General features: G+C 40.7%; 1 protein-coding gene across 3 annotated transcripts in view; it reads right to left on the minus strand.

Annotated features, from left to right (window-relative positions):
* Positions 1-743: 743 nt before the first annotated feature.
* RNF170 (ring finger protein 170) overlaps positions 744-25945 on the minus strand; it is a 44660-nt gene continuing 19458 nt past the window's right edge. For 2 of the 3 annotated variants that reach the window (XM_017963829.4, XM_035270456.3), the window contains exons 3-7: positions 21626-21701; positions 16146-16254; positions 12479-12552; positions 7908-8018; positions 744-3974 (exon numbers count right to left, since the gene is read on the minus strand). In XM_017963829.4, the coding sequence (XP_017819318.1) occupies positions 3705-3974; positions 7908-8018; positions 12479-12552; positions 16146-16254; positions 21626-21701 (640 nt within the window). In that variant the 3' untranslated portion in view covers positions 744-3704. The remainder of the gene's footprint in view (positions 3975-7907; positions 8019-12478; positions 12553-16145; positions 16255-21625; positions 21702-25945) is intronic. The other variant, XM_078347665.1, reaches the window with a different exon arrangement.

The raw sequence follows: 25945 nt of genomic DNA on the forward strand, positions 1-25945 counted from the left end.
TCAGCTATTTTTTTGTATTTTAGTAGAGACGGGGTTTTTCTATGTTGGTGGCTGGTCTCAAACTCCTGACCTCGTGATCCGCCCATCTTGGCATCCCAAAGTGTTGGGATTACAGGCGTGAGCCACTGTGCCTGGCTGAATTACATATAATTTAAAACAATTTGTTGCATCGAATTGAATGTTGAATTTTTCTTTGTAAAACATCTCCATGACTAAATTTTCACTGCAGTCTGCCAATTAATTTATTTTCTTAATAGAAAAATAATTTTCAATGCTGGGCATGGCGGCTCACACCTGTAATCCCAGCACTTTGGAAGGCTGAGCCCAGGAGTTTGAGACTAGCCTGGACAACACAGCCAGACCATGTATCTACAAACTTTTTTTTTTTTATTAGCCAGGTGTGGTGGCACACACCTATAGTCCCAGCTACTTGGGAGGCTGAGGCCGGAGGATCACTTGAGCCCAGGAATTTGAGACTGCAGTGAGCTATGATTGTGCCACTGTACTCCAGCCTGGGCAACAGAGTGAGACTCCATCTGTCTCACTCCAACCCTGTCTCTGACCAACCAACCAACCAACAAACAAACAAACAAAAAAACCTAACAAAATTAATTAGAAATATGATGAGATATTAGATGTCCATTAATGATAACCAAAGCTATTGCAACCATTATACCAAATGCTCTTTCAGGAGTTCTGAAAGTAAACAAATGTTAAAGAAACAGAAAAATAACACCTTTAAATTTTTTAAGATATGTTGCTTTTATTCCAAAGAATAAAATGCTTGACAAACTCTTTAATCACAAGGATTGAACCAAACTACGTCTTCTACAACTCTGTGAGGTAGGTATCTGCACAGCCACAAGGGATCCACACGGTCCTTTCTTCCCTTTGAAACACTGAGAATTGTAGCAGTTGAAACCACTGTTCTAGTGGGCAGTTAGAACAGTTGTTTCCCTCATCTGGTTCCCCACAGAGCTGCCCAAGTTATTATTTGCTCCTGAGGTTGGACCATCTGTTTTATGACAGTTATGATATTGTTAAAAATCCGAATTGTTACTTTGATTTATATGATTTAACTCTGAATCACCTAAGTATTACTATGGTGTTCAAAACACTGATTGACTCTACTTGCTTTAAGAAGTCTCGGATCCCTTCTGAATTTATTATCAGAGATCAATAAAGATGACAATAAGCAGGTCTAAATTTCTGAGATGCTAGCATTTACCCTTTTCACAATTTAACAAGATTTAAGATCATTTAGTATTTTTTTATGTTATAAAATTTGGTACAATACACCTCTTTCAGGAAAGTCTTAGTAGTAACTCCAAATATTATAATTATTGTAACCAGAAATGTGACACTTGGAGCAGAACACATGCACACAAAATAAAATCCTGTCAAAAAATGACATCACCATCCCCCCACACCAAATGTATAATTGGTAGGAAATGCATTTCCAGTCTGGTACATGGCAGTTTGACAAACTCCTACTCATTTGCTTTTCAAGTTGGTGATTGCAGCTGATATGTTTTTCTGTGATGCATGCCACCCTGTTAGCTATTTGATTTGGAAGCGTAGAGTTAGGATTCATGCAGTCTTCAGGTGTCACCTCTACAAACCTTTCCTCTTACAAGTGCTTAAGCTGTCTTACTCTGATGGAAGTAATAAGGTAGCATGAAAGACTTCTAGAGAACCAGTTTCTCTCTTGCCGTTCCTCTTAACCTTCATGTCTATCTGAACATTCTGTGCAGGAGCCCTTCTAAGACATTTTGATTTAATGCCACTTGGATCAGTTATTTGTTGTGTGACTTCATTCAAAAACACTTTAATTGAAAGGGAAGGTAGTGCCCTGCATTCCTCACAAAATTGTCCAAAGGATAAAATGAAAAACGTGAGAAACTGCTTTAATTATAATGTGCTATGTTTAAGCATTATTGTCTTTCTCTATGACAAACAACAGCTCTGTCCTAGGTCCAAATTAGAAAAACACATATTGATATTTCATTCAGAATCTCATTAGTTGGTAGTTGATCTGATTTAACTAGAGAGAATGTGACAGATTTTGTCCTTGGCCCAGTCTGCATATAATTAGTCTCACTAATAAATTAATGGATTATTAATAGCAGTGATCTCAGATGACAATGCTAACATAGACTCCTGGGCATCCCTTCACATCCTGCCATCATACATTCACTAATGAGCAATGCCAGCCAAAGTGAGTCAGATCTCTCAATACTGTGTGGTATGGAGTCTTAAAATACATTCACTTGTTTGGCTCAAGACATGAATCTCTGCTGTGTGCTTCCATCTTGAGACAGTATTTTTTCTTTCTTTTTTTTTTGAGACGGAGTCTTGCTTTGTCTCCCAGGCTGGAGTGCAATGGTGCAATCTCGGCTCACTGCAACCTCTGCCTCCTGGTTGAAGGGATTCTCCTGCCTCAGCCTCCCTTGTAGATGGGATTACAGGCGCCTGCTACTGCACCCAGCTAATTTTTGTATTTTTTTACTAGAGATGGGGTTTTGCCATGTTGGCCAGCCTGGTCTTGAACTCCTGATCTCAAGTGATCCACCTGCCTCAGCCTCCCAAAGTGCTGGGGATTACAGGCGTGAGCCACCATGTTTATCCTTAAGACAGTATTATAAAAATTTCTGAAGGCGGGGAGGAAGGCAGCAGCAAATCACACTGCCACGTGTGTACCCATGCAACTATCTTGCATGTTCTTCACATGTATCCCAAAACCTAAAATGCAATTAAAAAAAAAGAAAAAAAATTTCTGACAACAGAAAACTAACCAAGTTTGTCGAATCTGTTGCTACAGTTAACCAGTAATTTCTGTTGTCAAATGTAAATACTGTTCCCTGTACCTTCCTATGGGCTTTGATGCCCAAAGACATGAAGATCCACGTTCTTCGGAAATGCATCAGGCTACTTTGTGTTTACAGCATCACCCAGGTTCCTAAAACAATCTCCCTTTATAAATTACTTTTATAGCTACTATTGAACTCTTGTTTAAATGTCGTAACTGTGAACATCAAGTGTGCTGACTGGAAATAAATGTTTTTCATCTTAATTCTATTGCTTAAAATGTGTTCTGTAAACTAGAATATGATACCGAAGTATGAAGTTCAAGTTTTTTCTTTCAGTTTCAGCTGATAACAAATAATTATACCAGAATGAAAAAGCAAAACTGCTCCAAATGCACAAAACTTAGCTAGCACTAAAAGAAATACTGAATTTTCCCCAATAGTGTATAATATTTTATTGTAACAAAAATATTTAGATGAATTTCACAGCTATATATTATCATATAGGTACCCGCTGAGAAGGATAAGGTAGATAAACTGTACATTTAACAACATTTTACTACACATCCAATTAATCTAAGTAATTTTGGGGAAAAAAAAAGATAAAAGGCTCCCTTTTTATGTAATTTCATATTTTTTCCAGACAACATAGAATCAAGATACAACTGTAGATAATTATAATTCTAAACTTAACATTAGAACCTGCAACATGTGAAAATTCCAGTTATATATTCCTAGGCATTTGTCAAATGATAATCAAATGTTTGTCTTATAGTGGTTTTATGTTTGTGAGATAATACTCCATTGCTTCATTGCTTTATACTGCCATGGGTCCTTCTGTTTGACGTTACACATTAGCTCAGATATCCTAGTAAACTTAGTTGTTTTTTTTTTTATTCATCTGGTTAGCCTTTGGGTTATCACTTCTCGATACATAATTGAGATGTAGATAAGCAATAAAAAGATGACAAAGAAATCATCTAGAAAGCCTAGAATTCCAAACAAGGCTTCAGGTACAAAATCTAGAGGGGATATAAGATAGAAAAAAGCTCCCATTAAACAAAGTATTATCCTGATGCGAAACATCCAGAAAAGGCCCCCGACTGAAAACATTTCCCTGAATGCATGTCTCAGTAAAGTAGGTAGATCCATGATTCTCTCCATAATCTGGTAGAGGAAAAAACAAATATTATGATTTGGCATGTAATGTGTCAGATTTCCAAATAATACAATTTTCTTACAATATGTAAACATTGTTGAGTTAAGGTGAATTAAGGAGTTACACAATGATTGAACATCGTATTTTCTAATGTGTTGTATTTAAAAATAGCTCTTCGAATACTAGGTTCTTACAAAATAGGTCTTAGTGAAGATAATTGAAAAGCAACTAAAATGTCATCAAGCTTAATATATGGGATACAGTAATGCAAAACTCAAGTCACATCTGATTTGAGTTAGTAAAATAAACCAAAGAACCTAGTACACAGGATTAGAGTCTGAGACTTCAGCTTAAGTCTCAGTTTTAAAGTCAGACAGATCTGGGTTTGAATTAAAAATCAATCACTTACTAGCCAGGTGATCTTGGGAACAGCTGCTTAACCTACTAGAGATAATTCAACAACTAACTGAGTATGCGCAAGGACTATTAAGAACTAAAAACGTTCTCTGGCAAGCAGACTTCAAAAGAACAAAAATGGCCGGGTGCGGTGGCTAGAGCCTGTAATCCCAGCACTTTGGGAGGCAGAGGCGGGTGGATCAAGACATGGTGAAACCCCGTCTCTTCTAAAAAAAAAATACAAAAAATTAGCTGGGCACAGTGGCGTGTGCCTGTAATCCCAGCTACTCAGGAGGCTGAGGCAGGAGAATTGCCTGAACCCAGGAGGCGGAGGTTGCGGTGAGAGGAGATCGCGCTATTGCACTCCAGCCTGGGCAACAAAAGCGAAACTCCGTCTCAAAAAAAAAAAAAGAACAAAAATAACTAAAAGACATACTGTGTATGAAAGACCTTTATAATTTGCCAGCTGATATAGAAGTGATTATACATTAAAGACACAGGAACTTTGATGTTTCAATAGTTTAAAAATAGCGGTGAAACTGATTCCTTCCGATGAATCACTTCCTCTGGTCATTCCTCTGCTATGTTTAACAATCTGTGTAACAATCATACACCCAACTCTGGATAGGCATTTTATGTAGCCAGATAAATTGAGAGGAAGATGGAGACAAAAATAACTGAGGAAGTGAGGAGAAAATAGTTTTTAAAACCCCCAGACCAAGAAAAAAATCATCTTGTGACTCCTTTTGGAACACTGGTCACCAAAGTACAAGAATGTTTCATAATCACTTTCTATGTTCTGTGGAAGAACTAATATTTGAAGCAAAACAGCTTTACAGCTTTCACAAAGTTTATGGTAAATGACTTTAGATACTCTAACAAACAGCCAGCATGTTTTGACCTCCTTTCTGTTCTTTTTCTGAGGTATTTTCTTCACTTGTAATATGGTATCATCATTTAAACAAAATATATAATAATCAGACAAGAAATACGAAATAATTTAGTAAGAAATGTTTTTGCATAAACTGACTCCAACTTTGAAGGAGGCAGAATATTAAAGAACTAAATGCCTTTATTATAATTTCATCACATACCAGGCTTTTTAACTCATTAAATATCTGAACAAAAAATAATTCAGTAATAGTATGATTCACATTTTAAAAATATGAATGAAAAAGTTTAAAGGCCAGGTGCGGTGGCTCACAGTAATAATCCTAGCACTTTGGGAGGCCAAGGCGAGCAGACTGCTGGAGGCCAGGAGTTTTGAGATTAGCCTGGAAAACATGGTGAAATCCTGTCTCTACCAAAAATACAAAAATTAGCTGGGCATGGTGGCACACACCTGTAATCCCAGTTACTCAAGTGGCTGAAACATGACAATTGTTTGAGTCTAGGAGGCAGAGTTGCAGTGAGCTGAGATTGCACCACTGCCCTCTGGCCTAGGTGACAGAGCAAGACTCTGTCTCAAAAAGAAAAGAAAGGAAAAAGTTTTAATGACTTTTTAAAGTTCAGTAGCTCCTGAATTTGAAACAGGTTGCTTTTTTTTTGAGACGGAGTTTCGCTCTTGTTACCCAGGCTGGAGTGCAATGGCGCGATCTCGGCTCACCGCAACCTCCGCTTCCTGGGTTCAAGCAATTCTCCTGCCTCAGCCTCCCGAGTAGCTGGGACTATAGGCGCACACCACCATGCCCAGCTAATTTTTGTAGTTTTAGTAGAGACGGGGTTTCACCATGTTGACCAGGATGGTCTCGATCTCTTGACCTCGTGATCCACCTGCCTTGGCCTCCCAAAGTGCTGGGATTATAGTTGTGAGCCACCGCGCCTGGCAGAGATGAGGTTTCACCATGTTGGCCAGGCTGGTCTTGAACTCCTGACCCTGTGATCCACCTGCCTCGGCCTCCCAAAGTTCTGGAATTACAGGCGTGAGCCACCGTGCCCGGCCCTTTTTTTTTTTTTTTGAGACGAAGTCTTACTCTGTTGCCCAGGCTGGAGTACAGTGGCACGATCTCGGCTCACTGCAACCTCTGTCTCCTGGGTTCAAGCAATTCTCCTGCCTCAGCCTCTCCAGTAGCTGGGACTACAAGCGCAAGCCACCACACCCAGCTCATTTTTGTATTTTTAGTAGAGACGGGGTTTCACCACGTTGTCAGGCTAGTCTTGAACTGACCTCAAATGATCCATCTACCTCAGCCTCCCAAAGTGCTAGGATTACAGGCATGAGTCACTGCGCCCAGCCCAAACCTGGAATTTTTTTTTTTTTGAGATGGAGTTTCGCTCTTGTCACCCAGGCTGGAGTGCAATGGTACGATTTCGGCTCACTGCAACCTCTGCCTCTGGGGTTCAAGAAATTATTTTGCCTCAGCCTCCCAATTAGCTGGGATTACAGGTGCCCACCACCATGCCCAGCTAATTTTGTATTTTCAGTAGAGATGGGGTTTCACCATGTTGGCAAGCCTGGTCTCGAACTGCTGACCTCAGGTGATCCACCTGCCTCGGCCTCCCAAAGTGCTGGGATTACAGGTGTGAGCCACTGTAGCCAGCCAACCTGGAATTTTTTTAAAGGAACATTTCAAACAAGTGGCTAGGGCAATTAGAATAAAACACAACTGTGAAACTGTTGAAGTTTTCAGTTGTAACTTTTCTCAAAAGACAAACGGTGTTTTAGTATCACATAGGAGTCACTAATTTTTTATTTCCCTTTAATTTTTTCTATTGCTCCGTGCAGTTTCTTTTTCATAAAAACTTTTATAATGCTGTTTGTTTTTTAAGAAAGAAAATTGTAGTCCTTGGTAAAGCTGTAACATAGTGATTGGCCTTTGGGAGGCCGAGGGGGGTAGATCACGAGGTCAAGAGATCGAGACCATCCTGGTCAACATGGTGAAACCCCGTCTCTACTAAAAATACAAAAAATTAGCTGGGTATGGTGGCATGTGCCTGTAATCCCAGCTACTCGGGAGGCTGAGGCAGGAGAATTGCCTGAACCCAGGAGGCGGAGGTTGCAGTGAGCCGAGATCGAGCCATTGCACTCCAGCCTGGGTAACAAGAGTGAAAACTCCGTCTCAAAAAAAAAAAAAAACAAAAAAAACATAGTGATTGGCAACAATGATGGTAAAAACTTGACCCAACACATATAATGAGATTTTTCTTTTTTCTGTTTTTTGAGAAGAGTCTCACTCTGCCACCCAGGTGGGAGTGCAATGGTGCCATCATGGCTCACTGCAGCCTTGACCTCCTGGGTTCAGATGATCCTCCCACCTCAGCCTCCTAAGAAGCAGGGACTACAGGCATGTGCCATCAAGCCTGGCTAATTTTTTGGTATTTTTTGTAGGGATGCGGTTTCACCATGTTGCCCAGGCTGGTCTCAAACTCCTGGGCTCAGGTGATCTGCCTGCCTCGGACTCCCAAAGTACTAGGATTACGGGTGTGAGCCAATGTGCTTGGCCGAGATTTTTCACAGTCAAAGAATACTTGTTGGTAAACCTCACTTTACAAAAGAGAAGTAATGTGTCTTCCTCTACCTTTGAACATGCTTTAGCGTTACTTACAGATCTGGGCTGTCCTGAGAATCTCCGGTTATAATCATTAATATCCTGATGCAATCTCACAACATCCTGAGACTGATCGTCATCACCAAATACCGTTAGGAGTAAGGTTACCTGCATATTATAGAAAAAAAATTATTTCAACTTTCTTTGTTATTATGTTTTTTTCCATTTTGTGTTATTATTCAATAGAATGATAAAGGCTTCTAAATTTATATTTCACTCACTTTTACATAAAGGCAACTGGGGGGAGGAGAGTAAGTAATTGTTTTGCAATAAAATCTAATGCAACATAGAATTTTAACTCCTATAAGGTAAAATAGGCACCATATCCAACTACAGGTCTAATATTTTCCTGTCCATACCAGGGATAAATTCAGTAGTTCTCTATTTGGGCCAACAGATATCTGAAGGTACAAGAATGATGAGGAAACACTCAGGAGGAAGGGGACATAAAATATGTAACTGTCACTTTAAGACAGAACAATTATGGTTTCCTTTTTTGGTATTAAAGTAATGATTGGTTATTCTTACTGGTATTTGAAAGATCTTTGAATGCTACCAACAATAATATAAATATTAAGTTATTTCAGGGACCAGCTCTCAAACGCCAATTCCTACTATAATAAAAAAAGAAATTCTTGATATTGTTATATAACAGAATACATTTAACCCTTCTTTCTTCATGATTGTGGTAAAAATAATATACAAATGTCCCAGGACCATACTGGAATAATCTGAAGGTAACAGACAGTACCTTGAAAAATAAATACATTTTTAGGACAGAACATCCCTGTAGAAAATGGTCACTAATTTTGTTCTCATTTCAGAAAAAAAAAAAAGAAAATGGTCACTAATGATTGTATGATGACATATAAATGGGAAGACGTGGTGGCTGATTTAGTTTTAATCATTTAGCTGTTGTTTTTATCCTTCCTCAGTTCAGCTGTAAAACCAAGGCTTCCCACTGCTTAGATGCTTTCCAAACAGCTAAACAAAGGAGTGACTAAACACAGAAGGTGGGAAGAACAGCAAGTGCAGCCATTTCTTCCTTCACAAATTTGTTAATAAAAAATGCATTATTTTGATACACATTAATGGAGCACCTATGGCAGGCCAGGTACTCTGCTAAGTGATAGGTATGCCAAAAAAAAAAAAAGAAGACACAACCCTGCTTCAGGGTGACTACAACACCCACAATAAAAGGGGAGGCAGACCCGGCCTACAGCCTTATATGGCCCTGGGGCAGGTCCAAGAATGCTGCTGTGAGAGGGAGGATCTCTTTTGCCTGGGGTGGCCAGGAAGCCTGACACTGAGCTGAGCCTGGAAACGTAGGACTGTGGTTGGTGTGCATGCATTCAAGGGGAGAAGTGGCGAGTGTAGTCACCACTTCCAGTCAGAGGCGGCAGCCTGTACATTTGCTATTTCCACGACCATTTACTGAAGGGGACTACTGAGAACAGGAGGTAGAACAAGCACTTGCCATCTGTCTTGCACCCAGGATGAATTACTCTTAGCTTAGGGAACTAAGAGCTACTATATTAAGACAACTTCATCTCAATCTTCTGAGCCTCTAGTCAATTTATGGATAGTACACAGGATACCACTGGCTACTGGACACATGCCCTTTGAAAATCCATGGGCAAAACCAAGAAGAGGAAGGGGCTGGAACTATTTTTTTTTTTTTTTTTGAGACAGAGTCTCGCTCTGTCACCAGACTGGAGTGCAGGAGCGCGATCTTGGCTCACTGCAACCTCTACCTCCTGGATTCAAATGATTCTCCTGCCTCAGCCTCCTGAGTAGCTGGGGCTCCAGGAGCGCACTACCACACCCAGCTAATTTGTGTATTTTTAGTAGAGACAGAGTTTCACCATGTTGGCCAAGATGGTCTTGATCTTGTAATCTACCCACCTCGGCCTCCCAAAGTGCTGGTATAGTGGAACTATTTTTTTAAATGTAAGACCTACTCCCTGGTTTGGATGTTGCTGACTGAGAGCAAAACATGCTGAGAGGCGGTATTGGCAAGTAAGCTTCAACTTTTTTTTTTTTTTTCCTAGACGAGTCCTGCTCTGTTACTAGGCTGGAGTACAGTGGCACGATCTTGGCTCACTACAACCTCTACCTCCTAGGTTCAAGCAGTCTTCTGCCTCAGCCTCCCAAGTAGCTAGGACTACAAGCGCAGGCCACTTTGCCCAGCTAATTTTTGTATTTTAGTAGAGATGGGGTTTCACCATGTTGGCCAGGATGGTCTTGATCTCTTGACCTCATAATCCGCCCGCCTTGGCCTCTCAAAGTTCTGGGATTACAGGCGTGAGCAACCACACCTGGCCATAAGCTTCAGTGTTGACTGCCTTGTGTCATGCATCCAAATCAGCCGGAGAGGCATACAGAAACATTAGTTTCCTCCTGATCATGTGGCCACAAGTAAAATATGAAAGAGGCAGAATTTGAGAATGTAGAAGCAAGAATGCTAAGAAAATGACTTGGACATCCTTCACTGCACCAGAATAAGAGGGCAGTTGGGGAGAAACAGACAGCTACAATAAACGCTGAAAGAGAGAGAGAGAGTGTGTGTGTGTGTGTTTGTGTGTACATTCCACTGATGGGTAAGTGGGAGAATACTTTTTTTTAGTGATGTAATCTCATTCTATTGTACACGCTAGAGTACAGTCCCATGATCATAGCTCACTGCAGTGTCAAACTCCTGAGCTCAAGCAATCCCCCTCAGCTCAGACTCCCAAGTAGTTGTGACTACAGGTACACACCACCACACCAGGCCAATTTTATTTTCTTAGTTTTTTTGTAGAGATGGAATCTCATTTTGTTGCCCAAGCTGGTCTCAAACTCCTGGCTTCAAGTGATCCTCCAGCCTTGGCCTCCCAAAGTGCTGGCCTGTATTTTTTTTTTTTTTTTTTTTGAGACACAGTCTCACTCTGTCTTCCAGGCTGGAGTGCAGTGGCATAATCTTGGCTGACTCCAACCTCTGCCCCCAGGGTTGTAGCAATTCTCCTACCTCAGCTGCCTGAGTAGCTGGGATTACAGGTGTCTACCACCATGCCAGGCTAATTTTTTGGATTTGTAGTAGAGATGGGATTTTGCCATTTTGGCCAGGCTGGTCTTGAATTCTTGACCTCACGTGATCCACCCGCCTCAGCCTCCCAAAGTACTGAGATTATAGGCATGAGCCACTGCGCCAAGCCTGTATTTTTCTTTTCTTTTTTTGTGAGATGGAGTTTCACTCTTGTTGCCCAGGCTGGAGTGCAATGGTGTGATCTCAGCTCACTGCAACCTCCACCTCCCGGGTTCAAGCAATTCTCCTGCCTCAGCCTCCAGAGTAGCTGGGATTACAGGCATGTGCCACCATGCCCAGCTAATTTTATTTTTAGTAGAGACGGGGTTTCACCATGTTGGCCAGGCTGGTTTCAAACTCCTGACCTCAGGTGATCCACCCGCCTTGGCTTCCCAAAGTGCTGGGATTATAGGCATGAGCCACAGCGCCCAGCCTGTATTTTTATTTTAAATGAAAAATAAATATAACGGAAATCATGAAAATAGTGTACAACTGAAAGAATGCCCTATTTTGTCATATTTAAAAACTGAATGTTGGTTTCTCAGAATTGTTCAGTATTCCATTTCTCCAGTTTGTCAAAGAAATGGAGAGAATATGGCATGTCTCATCTGCACTGACATTTCAGTGTCAGGTTCATGTTTACTTACTGCCTCCCTCCTGAGGTGGCTTCGATGCTAACTGTCATGGTCTAAGCTGTTCTGGACAATGCAATGTGGCCATGTCTCTAAAAGGAATGAAACATTAAAAAAATCGTTATATACTATTTAAAGCTATCTGGATCCTCACCAGAAAAAGATAGATTAAATATAAACTGAACAGGAAAAAACCTTTTTTTCAAAAGAAGTGTATATAGAGGATATATGTTAATATACTGATTAAGTAGTTTGGTTATTCCTTTGTTGGTATTGCTACAAAGACTTTATTGGGATTTTTGGGAAGGATTCATTTACCAGTTGTTTTTCACTACAACTGTAGGATTTCAAACAGGATTCCCGTTTTTAGTGATAGCTCAGTGAATTTTAAAAAAATAATTGTACAAATAAAAAAAAATTGTGGGTTGGGCATCGTAGCTCATGCCTATAATCCCAGCACCTTGGGAGGCTGAGGCAGAAGGATTGCTTGAGCTGAGAGTTTGAGACCAGCCTGGGCAACACAGGGAGACCTCATCTCTATTAAAAATAAAAAAAAAATTAGGCAAGCATGGTGGCACATTATGCCTATAGTCCCAGCTACTCAGGAGGCTAAGGTGGAAGGATTGCTTGGGCCCAGGAAGTCAAGGCTGCAGTAAGCTATGATCATGCCACTGCACTGCAAGACCTTGTCTCAAAAAAAAAAAAAAAAAAAAAAAAAAGGGAATAATAAATAATAAAGTAACATCAAAGAAGCTTTGGATAAATAAAGTTCTGCTAAAAATATAAGAATAATTCCAAATGCAGATACAAAAACCATAAAAATGTACAAAATAAACTAACATAAATGATGCTTTCTGCACACAAAACATTACCGTTTGTCTACAGATTGGACAACTGATTGCCCCAAGCCATGAACCGTATCGCCAGTAAGCAATAATGCAGGGACCTAATAGAAAGAGAAAAAAAAACACATTAATATTGATGTTTTAAAGTCTAGATATCCTCAGAAAGTTTCAACTATTTTAAATATCTTAACAGTACCACCTTATTTAAAAACATTTTTTATTTCATCCAGCCAACCCTTCAGGCGAATTCAAATGTAGTAAGAATTCCTGGCCATTAAAAAAATTTTTTTATTTAAACTCCAAGTTAAGGCTGGGTGCGGTGGCTCAGGCCTGTAATCCCAGCACTTTGGGAAGCCAAGGTGGGTGGATCACTTGAGGTCAGGAGATCGAGACCACCCTGGCCAACATGGTAAAATCCCATCTCTACTAAAAAATACACAAATAAGCCAAGTGTGGTGGCACATGCCTGTAATCCCAGCTACTCGGGAGGCTGAGGCAGGACAATCGCTTGAACCTAGGAGGTGGAGGTTGCAGCGAGCCAAGATCGTACCATTGCACTGAAGGCTGGGCAACAAAGCGAGACCCTGTCTCAAAATAAATAAATCAACTCCAAGTTAAGCTACAGACAGTTGTACACAGTCAAAAGCAAATATATATTAACTGCCTTAATGCTATGAGGCTTCATGCAAAATATTACATTTTCTTTTTTTTTGAGACGGAGTTTTCGCTCTTGTTACCCAGGCTGGAGTGCAATGGCACGATCTCGGCTTACTGCAACCTCCGCCTCCTGGGTACAGGCAATTCTCCTGCCTCAGCCTCCTGAGTAGCTCGAATTACAGGCATGCACCACCATGTCCAGCTAATTTTTTGTATTTTTAGTAGAGACGGGGTTTCACCATATTGACCAGGTGGTCTCGATCTCTTGACCTCAGGATCCACCCGCCTCGGCCTCTCAAAGTGCTGGGATTACAGGCGTGAGCCACCACGCCCGGCGACAACATTTTCTATCTAATATAAATAAAATAATTAAACATCATTGTAAATATAACAACCAACAAATCAGAGCATAAATTTTCTGTTCTAAATTTGGTATGTTATAAAAATAACACAACTTTTTGAAGAGTTTAGAAAACCAAATTATCAATGTGTTAACTAACAGTAATTAAGTATTAATAGTACAAGCAAGGAATCAAAGGACACAAAGAGTATATGCTCTGCCCTAATAAAGTTTATAATTCGGTTCAGGAATCAAATAAACTTTTGCACTAGATTGGATTTCTCTGCTTGAAGGTATTCATGAGCAGCAAGCCAGCCAAAGATGAGCAACACAGCCTAAAGGAAGAGTCCGGCAACCTCAAGAAGGGGCAGGTGTGCCAAGTATATAAGCACCAAACTTCATGCCAATAACAGGGGAAGGAATAGTTTTGAATACTGTCTGGAATTTAAGGGTCTAATTCACTTTCTTTTCTGTAGGACACCTGCATCTTCAACCATCCAGGTCCCACTGTGACTCTGAACTAAGTGTTAAGTGCTAAACTAGGTGTCCCTTCTTTCTCCAGGGTCCTCTGTGTATTCTTGCTCTTGCCTGAGCAACCTGGCTTAGCCCTCCTGTGTTCCTTATTCCTCCAGATCAAGTAAGTGTTCAGAATTCAGAATAAGCAACAGCAATCCAATTGAGGAGACCAAGGTGACATACTCAAATCAATGTAGAAGGCAAATTTTCATCTGTTTAATATTAACTTTAAATACAAAACAGGAGTGCAGAGAAGTATGTATTAGAGAGTAGCTTGTAGAGGAGAAAGGATATGAACTGAACTTTGTAGGATAGATGAGATTTAGATAGGCAGAAAACAGGAGAGAGGACACTTCACATTTTAAGAACAGCAAGAGCAAATGCCAGAAAAGAATGTCATGTGGATTAGGTTTGAGAGGAGAAACAGGTCTGCCTTCTCTGATGGCCATCTAATTTTCCCTACCCAATCTTTCATAACTTTCCTGGTGATTAGCATTTCCAATAGAAAATTAAAAGATAAAAACTGAAGTGTTTTATAATTTGTTAGCTACTTAGGCAAAAACCTTAAAGAAGAGTCTGAAATAAGTGGATGAAGCAATGATGGGATTGGATTACTAAAAGAGCACAAGGTACAGAAAACCCTGCCATTACATGGTATGGGTTCCAAATACTCACGCCATCTCCAAATGCACAAATAACACTATCTAATAATTCTATAGGATGAGATAAAGTTAGACAAAAGGGCTAACAATTTATAGAACCATTATATGCTACATTTTTAATTAGTCCCTATATGAAAATTTCCTATGTGTTGGGAGCAATAAGGCCCTATCTTGAACACAACTGTTTAAGCAGAAAGAAACAATAAAAAACTAGGTCTAGTGATTGGACACATCGAAGTGGCTTCGAGTGTTTACTAATGTATGAGCCAGCAATTATGCGGAACTGAGCACAGGGCTTGAAGATAAATCTAGGTTTAAAAATTTGGCTCTGTCACTTAACACCTGGGCTACTCTTTTTAAAATTTATTATTATTATTTTTGAGACAGGATCTTGCTCTGCTGCTCAGGCTGGAGTGCAGTGGCATGATCACAGCTCATTGCAGTCTCAAACTCCTGGGCTCAAGCGATTCTCCCACCTCAGCCTCCCCAGTAGCTGGGATTGCACGTGTGAGCCACTGCACCTGTGTAATTTCTTATTTTTTGTAGAGACAGGGTCTCTCTAGGTTGTCCAGGCTGGCCTCCAACTCCTGGGCTCAAGCAAATCCTCCTGCCTCAGCTTCCCCAAGTGCTGAGATTACAGGCGTAAGCTACAGAGCCTGGCCACTTTGTAAAATTTCATCACATCTCTAAGCCTGTTTCCTCACAGGTGGGGTTAGATGAAATATGTTAATGTCCAATATATAGGCATGTAATAACTGAAACTTTCCCCCTCAATCTTCTATGGCATAAGAAGCCATAGAAGATATTCCTGAATCTGCAGATTCAGGAAAAATGAAGAGTGGTGGAAAGCACTCCTTCCTGATACTAAGTAAATGTGAAATTATTCCCTTCTTACCCCAAGGCATGCTCTAGGTTTCTCATTCTCCCTCATTAAACCTCAACAGGTTGAAGTTAGAGAGGGTGTGTGAGAGAGAGAGAGAGAGAGAGAGAGAGAGAGAGAGAGAGAGAGAGAGAGACTGAGACAGACAGACAGACAGAGACTTTTACTAAAGTACTAAACCTTTAAGACTTTTAGTACAAATTAGAAATCAAAAGAGGCAGGAGGGCTATGGGAGGGTCTTGGGTAGGTTCTTGAGAGAACTTTCCTGCCTTGGGAAAGATGAATAATAAATCAAACTCCCAAAAAGTGATGAACAAGGAGGGACTCAGTGAATCCCTCATGCTATGTATCTAAGTGAACTACTATCCAAAGAAACACATTTCTGTTTATTGGGAAGCTGAATAATTTCTTTAACCTCTGAACCCATAGTTGCTACATGGACACACTAAATAGAAAATAAATAAGCAGGTATATTATTTAGATGCTAAGTATACTTGGTAGACAAGTAGAGCAGAATATCAGAGGTAATCTACTCTAGTCACAAAATACAAAAAGAAAAAATTAGGAATCCAGCCTTTGTACACATAGAGGTCTTGGTCTAAACAGTCACTTTTCCCAAGTATAGCACTGTTTGCTTACCACAAAAAAGATGTCCACAGTTGGTCTCCACTGGGAAGGAGGCTTGGTGCAGGCAGATGGGACAGTACATGTCAGTGTAGAACTGCTGTCGAGCGGCAGCAGGTGCATCCTAGTAAGAACACAAGTGCGCACATTGAAACACAACACATGTAGCCCTCAACAGTATCTTACGTTAAATTATATTTGAGAACACAGTCAACAGTGTGTAACCGTCATCAAACTGTATATGTGCAATAGTTTACGGTCATAATTTTGAGAACATTATGAGGCTATATTGTTTTTATTTAAACTGCATGGTCTCCACTTTCCTTCCTAAACATAATTTAAGACAAAAACCTAGATTAACTCAAAAGTTCCTCTTTTACTCTACTAAAATAAGTTATTCTGAGTAGTACAAGGCTAAGCTAATGCATAAGCGAACAATAATAAATGTCGAGGTCAGCCATGGTGACTCATGCCTATAATCCCAGCACTTTGAGAGGCTGAGGCAGGCAGATCACTTGAGCCCAGGAGGTCCAGACAAGCCTGCGCAACATGGCAAAACCCCGTCTCTACAAAAACAGAAAAATTAGCCAAGAGTAGTGGCGGCATGTGCCTGTAGTCCTGGATACTTGGGAGACTGAGGTGGGAGGATCACCTGAGCCTGGGAGGTTGAAGCTGCAGTGAGCCGTGACTGCATCACTGCACTCCAGCCTAGGCAACAGAGTGAGACCCCATCTCAAAAAGAAAAAACGAATAACAAATGTCAAACTGTTTTCTAAGTCTTCACTTTTTCCATTTTTACCATCTTTTTCATTTTAAAAATGTTGCATGTATTCAAAAAACATCCAGATATCAAAGATGGGTCATGAGGGCAAGGAATTTATTTGTAGGATTAATTGTACCTCAGGACCTAGAAAAGTATCTACATGGCTGGGGACGGTGGCTCACGCCTGTAATTCCAATGCTTTGGGTGGCTGAGGTGGGCGGATCACTTGAGATCAGGAGTTTGAGACTAGCCTGCTCAACATGGTGAAACCGTATCTCTACCACAAAATACAAAAATTAGCCAAGCACCTGTAGTCCCAGCTACTTGGGAGGGTGAGGTGAGAGAATCACTTGAACTCAAGAGGTGGAGGCTGCAGTGAGCCAAGATCATACCACTACACTCTAGCCTGGGCAACAGAGACCCTGTCTCAAAAAAACAAGGTGTCTGCGTAACATAGATCTTATGTTACTGTGTTGTAAAAATACTTATTTATCAAAACTTGTTTTGATGGAACCCAACACAGATAAAGTTGGCAGCAGGAAAAAAATCTAATTACAGAAAAAATATCAAATTTACTAAATAGGAACTGTTCTTAAGTGAATCCGATTTTTGCCACTCGATATTAATAAACAAATTTAACAAATTAAATTTAAATGATTTATTAATAAACATAATAGAGATTTTATACTTCTAAAACAGTCCTAAGTTACCAGAATATTCTGTGATCCAAGGCTACACCTTGATGTTACAGTCACTTAGGTCAATTCTAATGCTACAAAAGTGTATAGCACTTTATGTTACCCTCTCCACTTTTTCTCCTTTTTTTTTTTGGAGACATAGTTTCACTGTTACCCAGGCTGGAGTGCAGTGCTACAATCTTAGCTCGTTGAAACTTCTGCCTCCTGGGTTCAACTGATTCTCCTGTTTCAGTCTCTCGAGTAGCTGGGATTACAGGCGTTGACCACCATGTCCAGCTAATTTTTATATTTTTAGTAGAGATGGGGTTTTGCAATGTTGGTCAGGCTGTCCTCAAACTCCTGACCTCAGGCGATTCACCTGCCTCAGCCTCCCAAAGTGCTGGGAGTATAGGTGTGAGTCACCACACCTGGCCTTTTCCTTATTCATTTTTAAAGAAATTGACAAAAAACAATTAACAGTGCTATCCAATAGAACTTTCTTCAATAACTGAAATCATTGTCAGTGCTGTCCAATCCAGTAGCCGTGAGCTACATGTGGCCATTGTGTACTTGAAATGTAGCTAAAGACTGAATTTCAGCTGGACGTTGGCAGCTTATGCCTGTAATCCCAGCACTTTGGGAGGCCAAGGCAGGAGGATCATGAGGTCAGGAGATCAAGACCATCCTGGCTGACATGGCGAAACTTGGTCTCAACTAAAAATACAAAAAAAAAAAAAAAAATTAGTTGGGTGTGGTGACACATGCCTGTAGTCCCAGCTACTTGGGAGGCTGAGGCAGGAGAATCACTTGAACCCAGGAGGCGGAGGTTGCAGTAGGCTAAGATCATGCCATTGCACTCCAGCCTGGGCAACAAGAGTGAAACACCGTCTCAAAAAGAAAAAAAAAAGACTGAATTTCAGATTATCTTTAATTTTCTTTTTTTTTGAGATGGAGTTTCACTCTGTCACCCAGGCTAGATTGCAATGGCATGATCTTGGCTCACTGCAACCTCTGCCTCTCGGGTTCAAGTGATTCTCCTGCTTCAGCCTCCAGAGTAGCTGGGATTACAGGCATGCGCCACCGTGCCAGGCTAATCTTTGTATTTTTAGTAGAAATGGGGTTTCACCATATTAGTCAGGCTGGTCTTGGAACTCCTGACCTCGTGATCGGCCCGCCTCAGCCTCCCAAAGTGCTAGGATTATAGGTGTGAGCCACTGTGCCCAGCCAATTGTGTTTAATTTTAACTAACTTAAATAGCCACAGGTGACTGGTAGCTGTCATAGTGGACAGCACAGAACAGAATACATTGCCAGCCTTATTTTCACTCTGAGAACTGTGTGCCAGGTTTGAGGAAGAGGGAGGCAGATGAGTGGACACTGCTACAAGGAGACCTGGAAGATTCACCTCAATCTGGGGCCCCTTAATAGCTGAACCCAGTTATGCAATCACTAGTGTGAGTGTAAGCAAATATTAGTAGTCTCATATGTTAATAATAATAATAGCCAGACGCGGTGGCTCACGCCTATAATCCTAGCACTTTGGGAGGCCGAGGCGGGTGGATCACGAGGTCAAGAGATCGAGACCATCCTGGTCAACATGGTGAAACCCCGTTCCTACTAAAAATACAAAAATTAGCTGGGCCTGTAGTCCCAGCTATTCAGGAGGCTGAGGCAGGAGAATTGCTTGAACCCAGGAGGTGGAGGTTGCGGTGAGCCGAGATTGTGCCATTGCACTCCAGTCTGGGTAACAACAGTGAAACTCCGTCTCAAAAAAAAAAAATAGTTGCCTTATTTATGTCTAAAGATTAAATACGATTATTGTTTGGGAAATCACTTTGTAAATTATAAAACACTATCTCAACATGAATTATGTTTATAATTGCTATGGAACAGAGTACTACTAATATGCTTAAACTATTTTTTTTTTTTAGATGAGTCTCGCTCTGTCACTAGTCTGGAGTGTAGTGGCATGATCTCAGCTCACTGCAACCTCCACCTCCTGAGTTCAAGAGATTCTCGTGCCTCAGCCTCCTGAGTAGCTGGGACTACAGTGCACGCCACCACACCCAGCTAAATTTTGTATTTTTAGTAAAGACAGGGTTTCATCATGTTGGCCAGGAGGGTCTCAATCTCTTGACCTTGTGATCTGCCCACCTCAGCCTCCCAAAGTGCTGGGATTACAGGTGTAAGCCACCATTCCTGGCCCTGTTTAAATTATTCTTGTATTGGGCTGGGTGCAGGAGGCAGAGGTTGCAGTGAACCGAGATCACGCCACTGCACTCCAGCCTGGGCAACAGAGCGAGACTCGTCTCAAAAAAACCCAAAAAACAAAAAACTATTCTTATATCAATGACTACAAGTTCCATGAGGGTAGAAAATTTTGTCTGTTTGATTCACAATTGTATTCCCAATGCCTAGAAAATATGTGGTGAATGGATAAATTCATCCTTACTGGGGCCAGATGTGGTGGCTCATGCCTGTAATCGCAGCACTTTGGTTTTAGCGGAGCAAGCACAGCTCACTGCAGCCTCAACCTCCTAGGCTCAAGAGATCCTCCCACCTCAGTCTCCTGAGTAGCTGGGACTATAGGTGTGCACCATCATGCCCAGCTGGTTTTTGTTATTTTTAGCAAGGACATGGTTTTGCCACGTTGCCCAAGCTGGTCTCGAACTCCTGAGCTCAACTGATCCTCCTGCCTTAGCCTTCCAAAGTGCTGGAATTATAGGCATGAGCCACCATGCCCAGAATGTAATCCCAACACTTTGGGAGGTGGAGGTGAGAGGACTGCTTGAGCTCAAAAGTTGGAGAGCAGTGGGGGAACATAGTGAGATCCTGCCTCTTTAAAAAAAAAAACTTGTCGGAAATCAAGTTTGATCAGTAGGAAAGCTTTTTTTTTGAGATGGAGTTTCGCTCTGCCACCCAGGCTGAAGTGCAGTGAGATGATCTCAGTTTACTGCAACCTCTGCCTCCTGGGTTCAAGCGATTTTCCTGCCTCAGCCTCCTGAGTGGCTGGGATTACAGGCACACACCACCACACTCAGGTAAATTTTGTATTTTTAGTAGAGACAGGGTTTCACCATGTTGGTCAGGCTGGTCTCAAACTCCTGACCTCAAGATCCACTCCCCTTGGCCTCCCAAAGTGCTGGGATTATAGGTGTTAGCCATCGCACCCAGCCAGAAAGCAATTTTTAATTTTGTTTTTTGATGTTAGATATCTCAGCATGTAGGTGTACAATATCCTATTTATTCTGGGCTTCATAAAGTATATCATATCTGCAATTCTCAGAGATTTCATCTGGTAAAAAGCAAAGAACAGACAGGACAAAAATTAGTTTTTTTTCTTTGCCTAACTAGCTCTGTTGTTATAACTGACAACTGAAGAAAAAAAAAGGAAAAAACCAAAACAGCCACCTCTTCTAGTTATTTCTTTGTATGTGTTAGGGAGTATATGTCAGGAAAAAATTTTTTTTTTCACTACATCTCATTAAGGTCAATTAGACAGCAATTATTTCTACACTAATAAACAACAGGAAAACTGGCCAGGCACCTGTAATCCCAGCACTTTGGGAGGCCAATGAGGGGGGCACATCACGAGGTCAGGAGTTCAAGACCAGTCTGACCAACATGGTGAAACCCTGTCTCTCCTAAAAATACAAAAATTAGTTGGGAGTTATGGTGCATGCCTATAATCCCAGCTACTCAGGAGGCTCAGGAAGGAGAATCACTTGAACCCGGGAGGCGGAGGTTTCAGTAAGTCAAGATTGCACCACTACAATCCAGCCTGGGTGACAGAGCAAGACTCCATCTTAAAAAAAAAAAAAAGGAAAACTATCTTTTAAAGCAAATTAATAATAAACAAAACATGAAGACATCTAAATAGATTAAGGCTAGGCAATTTGCCCAATCTGTAAACATACAATTTATAAAATAATGTAAGGTAATTTGAAGCAGGAAAGAAGCCCATGTTTCCAAAAAGTAATTTACCAATCTTTAACACAATTGCACATGCAAAGGGAGCTATCACATCTACTCCTCAAATAAATGCATATACAGTACCTGTTCTGTTTGAAGCTGTTCTCGAAGTACCCTTACTAGCTCCTGGTTTTCTGGGTGAATGTTTTGATGTACATTTCTGTTGAATAGAATATAATAAATTTTGAATAGAAAATATTATCAGATGAATCCATTTTCTTGATGGGTCTAATTTCTGACTTATAACTACTGGTAATTAATAAATGTAATTGATGGCATACAAAAGCACTTCACTTCTGGGACTGTATGTTACAGGCTGTCCTGTGGTGAATTCTTCTGAGATCACTGATCATCAGCCAATTTCAGGTTTAAGCAGCAAATACTAAAATCCAGAGGCCTAGTACCTTGGAAATCTGTTGTAAACACAATCTTACAAATAATGTAAGAAACAAGTAACATTTGTTTCTTTGGTGAAATTTCTTCAAAATAAGCAGCTATCTAGTTTTATCTACTGTTATGCATTTGAACACTTTTCCACATTGAATTAGATCCTTCTCCTAACTCTTCATGTATTAGGGGTGGGAAACAACAGAAACTAAAATTATTAATGTAGAAAAGCCAGAACTTGGCTGGGAACAGTGGCTCATGCCTGTAATCCCAGCACTTCGGGAGGCCAAGGCGGGTGGATCACCTAGGTCAGGAGTTCGAGACTTGCGTGGCCAACATGGTAAAACCCTGTCTTTACTAAAAATACAAAAAATACAAAAATTAGCAGGGTATGGTGGTGTACACCTGTAATCTCAGCTACTCAGGAGGTGGAGAGAGGAGAATTTCGGGAATTCAGGAGGTAGAGTTGCAGTGAGCCGAGATCACACCACGGCACTCTAGCCCAGGCCAACAACAGCGAGACGCCATCTCCAAAAAAAAGAAAAGCCAAAAAAAAAAGAAAAAAGTCAAAACTTAACGTGTCACTAATATCTTAACATTAACAATTAAAATGGTGAACCAAAGGCAAGCTAGTGGCTGATATAAACAGATGGGATTAAACATCCCATATTGAAAGTCAGATGTGTTGGTCAGGCTGGTATGGTAGGGGCGAATTTTTACATGTTATCATGGCTTAATTTCATTTGGCTATAGATGTATTTTCTAAGTAAATGTCTTGAACAAGTATATTTTAAGTCTACACAGTCCCAGGGTTACTCTACAGAAGAGGCTTACTCTCTGGGTAAGCCAATATCCAACAGAGATAAAAACTCTCATATCCTAATGTGATAAGGAAACTTATAGAAATCCATCCTGTGATTATTCAATTGTTAGCAAAAAATGCAAATTTTAGAAAAAGAAGTTAACTAAATATAACCGTTAGTCTAAACAATGAAACAATTTGAACTCTGTTTAAACCTATTAAATCTTTTTTTTTTTTTTTTTTGAGGCAGAGTCTTGCTCTGTTACCCAGGCTGGAGTGCAGTGGTGCAATCTCAACTCACTGTAACCTCTGCCTCCCAGGTTCAAGCGATTCTCCTGTCTCAGCCTCCTAATTAGCTGGGATTACAGACACATGCCACCATGACTGGCTATTTGTATTTTTAGTAGAGATGGGGTTTCACCACGTTGGCCAGGCTGGTCTCCAACTCCTGATCCCAGGTGATTTGCCCGCCTCGGCCTCCCAAAGTGCGGGGATTACAGGTATGAGCCACTGAACCCAGGCTAAACCTATTAAAACTTAACACATTCTTTATTTTTTAATTTTTTTTTTTGAGACTGAGTTTCGCTCTTGTTACCCAGGCTGGAGTGCAATGGTGCGATCTCGGCTCACCACAACCTCTGCTTCCTGGGTTCAGGCAATTCTCCTGCCTCAGCCTCCTTCTTTATTTTAAAATAACACACATTCTTATGCTTGAACAGATGATCTGTGAAAAGAAAGCACTCACTATATGAAAGCACCCTGTCAAGGAGTAATCTAACTAGCAGAGGAAACATAATTTAAATACCAGTGAATACCTAGCTAAATGGCATTTCTCCATTCTTTGAGAATAGAAAAGCATTCCCTTTTCATTGGAGAAAAAATTGTAATGACATTTCAGAGTACAGACATGAACCACATTACTAGAAATAATCTCCTTTGGAATCGGTTGAACCTGGGAGGTGGAGATTGCAGTGAGCCAAGAGCATGCCACTGCACTCCTGCCTGGGTGACAGAGCAAGACTGTCTCAAAAAAAAAAAAAAAGAAAAACAAAAAAGAAAGAGTTTCCTTTGGCTTCTTTCTTTAAAAAATATGTAGGAATTTTTCTTTTTGAGATGGAGTCCCTCTGTTGCCCAGGCTGGAGTGCCGTGGTGTGATCTCAGCTCACTGCAACCTCTGCCTCCTGGGTTCAAGTGATTCTCCTGCCTCAGACTCCCGAGTAGCTGGGATTACAGGTGTGTGGCCACCATGCCCGGCTAATTTTTTGTATTTTTAGTAGAGATAGGGTTTCACCGTGTTAGTCAGGATGGTCTTGATCTCCTGACATCATGATCTAGCCGCCTTTGCTACCCAAAAAGTCCTGGGATTACAGGAATGAGCCACCACACCTGGCCTAGGAATTCTTAAATTTGGTGGTAGAATATTTTAAAAGATATATTCTATTTAAATATATTTTTAAGATATATATTAAATATTCTACCAGATTTGTGAAGCCAAGCAACAAGAAAAAACAGCCCAAGTTGCTGAATACTGCCTGTAACTCCTATGGTGATGGTATTTGGAGACAGAACCTTTGGGAGGTAATTAGGTCATGAGGGTGGTGCCCTTGTGATAGGATTAGTGCCTTTATAAAAAGAGATATGAGATAACCTGCTCCCTGCTCTACTCTCTTCCATGTAAAGACACAACAAGAAAACCACCATCTACAAACCATGAAGTCAACTCTTACCAGACACCAAATCTGACAACACCTTGATCTTAGACCTCTTGGCCTCTGGAACGGTGAGAAAAAAATGTTGTTTAAGCCACCCATCTATGGTTATTTGTTTTTGTTTTAGAGACAGAGCTCGCTTTGTTGCCCAGGCTGGAGTGCAGTGGCACAATCTTGGCTCACTGCAACCTCTACCTCCCAGGTTCAAGCGATATCTGGATAGATTTTGTATTTTTAGTAGAGACAGAGTTTCACCATGTTGGCCAGGCTGGTCTTGAACTCCTGACCTCAGGTGATCTGCCCACCTTGGGTTCCCAAAATGCTAGGATTACAGGTGTGAGCCACCTGGCCTGGTCTATGGTTATTTGTTATAACTGATTGAGACAATGGTCAAATACTTTTTGACAATGGTGCCAAGTCCATTCAATAGAGAAAGTACCCTCTTTCAACAAATAAGTGCCAGAAAAACTGAATATCCGCATTAAAAATATAAAAAGTAACTCAAAATGCATTCAAAGGGCAAAACTTAAAACTATACACATTTTAGGAAAAAGCAAGAAAATATTCATGCCGTTGGATTCTGGCAATGATTCCTTTCATATAAGACAAAATTATAGGCCAAAAAAAGAAAAAATACACAATGATGACTTCATCAAAATCAGAAACTATGTATATCAAAGGGCACTTAAGAGAGTAAGAAGAATATCCACAGAAAGGGAGAAAATATTGGCAAATCATATACAGGAAATCCTCATTTTATTTCGTTTCACTTTCTTGCGGTTAGCAGATACTGTGTTTTTTACAAATTGAAGGTTTGTGACAACCCTGTGTTGAGCAAGACTGTTGGCACCATTTTCCCAACAGCATGTGCTTGCTTCATGTTTCTCTGTCACATTTTGGTTATACTTGCAATCAATCAATCAACATTGTGTATGCTCTGACTGCTCTATTGACCAGCCATTCCCCAGTCTCTCTCCCTCTTCTCAGACCTTCCTATTCCCCAAGACATTGACAATATTGAAATTAGGCCAACTAATAACTCTATAATGGCCTCTAGGTGTTCAAGTGAAAGGAAGAGCTGCATGTCTCTCACTTCACATAAAACCTAGAAATGATTAAGCTTTGTGAAAAAGACATGTCAAAAGTTGAGCTAGGGCAAAAGTTGTGCTTGTTGGTCCAGTTGTGAATTAAAAGGAAACATTCCTGAGGGACATAAAAAGTATTACTCAAGTGAACACATAAATGATAAAAAAGCAAAACAGCTTTATTGCTGACATGGAGAAAGTCTGAGTGCTCTGGATAGAAGATCAGCCAGAACATTTCCTTAAGCCAAAGCCTAATGCAGAGCAAGTCCCTCCCTCTCTTTAATTCTTTGAAACTGAGGGATGAGAGGAAGCAACAAAAGAAAAGTTGAAAACTAGCAGAGGTTGGTTCATGACATTTAAATAGGATGAAGGGTAAACGTTTATGGAATAGCAAGTGCTGATGGAGAAGCTGCAGAAAGTT

The sequence above is a fragment of the Callithrix jacchus genome, chromosome 13, assembly GCF_049354715.1.
Source record: "Callithrix jacchus isolate 240 chromosome 13, calJac240_pri, whole genome shotgun sequence".
NCBI classification, from domain to species: Eukaryota; Metazoa; Chordata; class Mammalia; order Primates; family Cebidae; genus Callithrix; species Callithrix jacchus.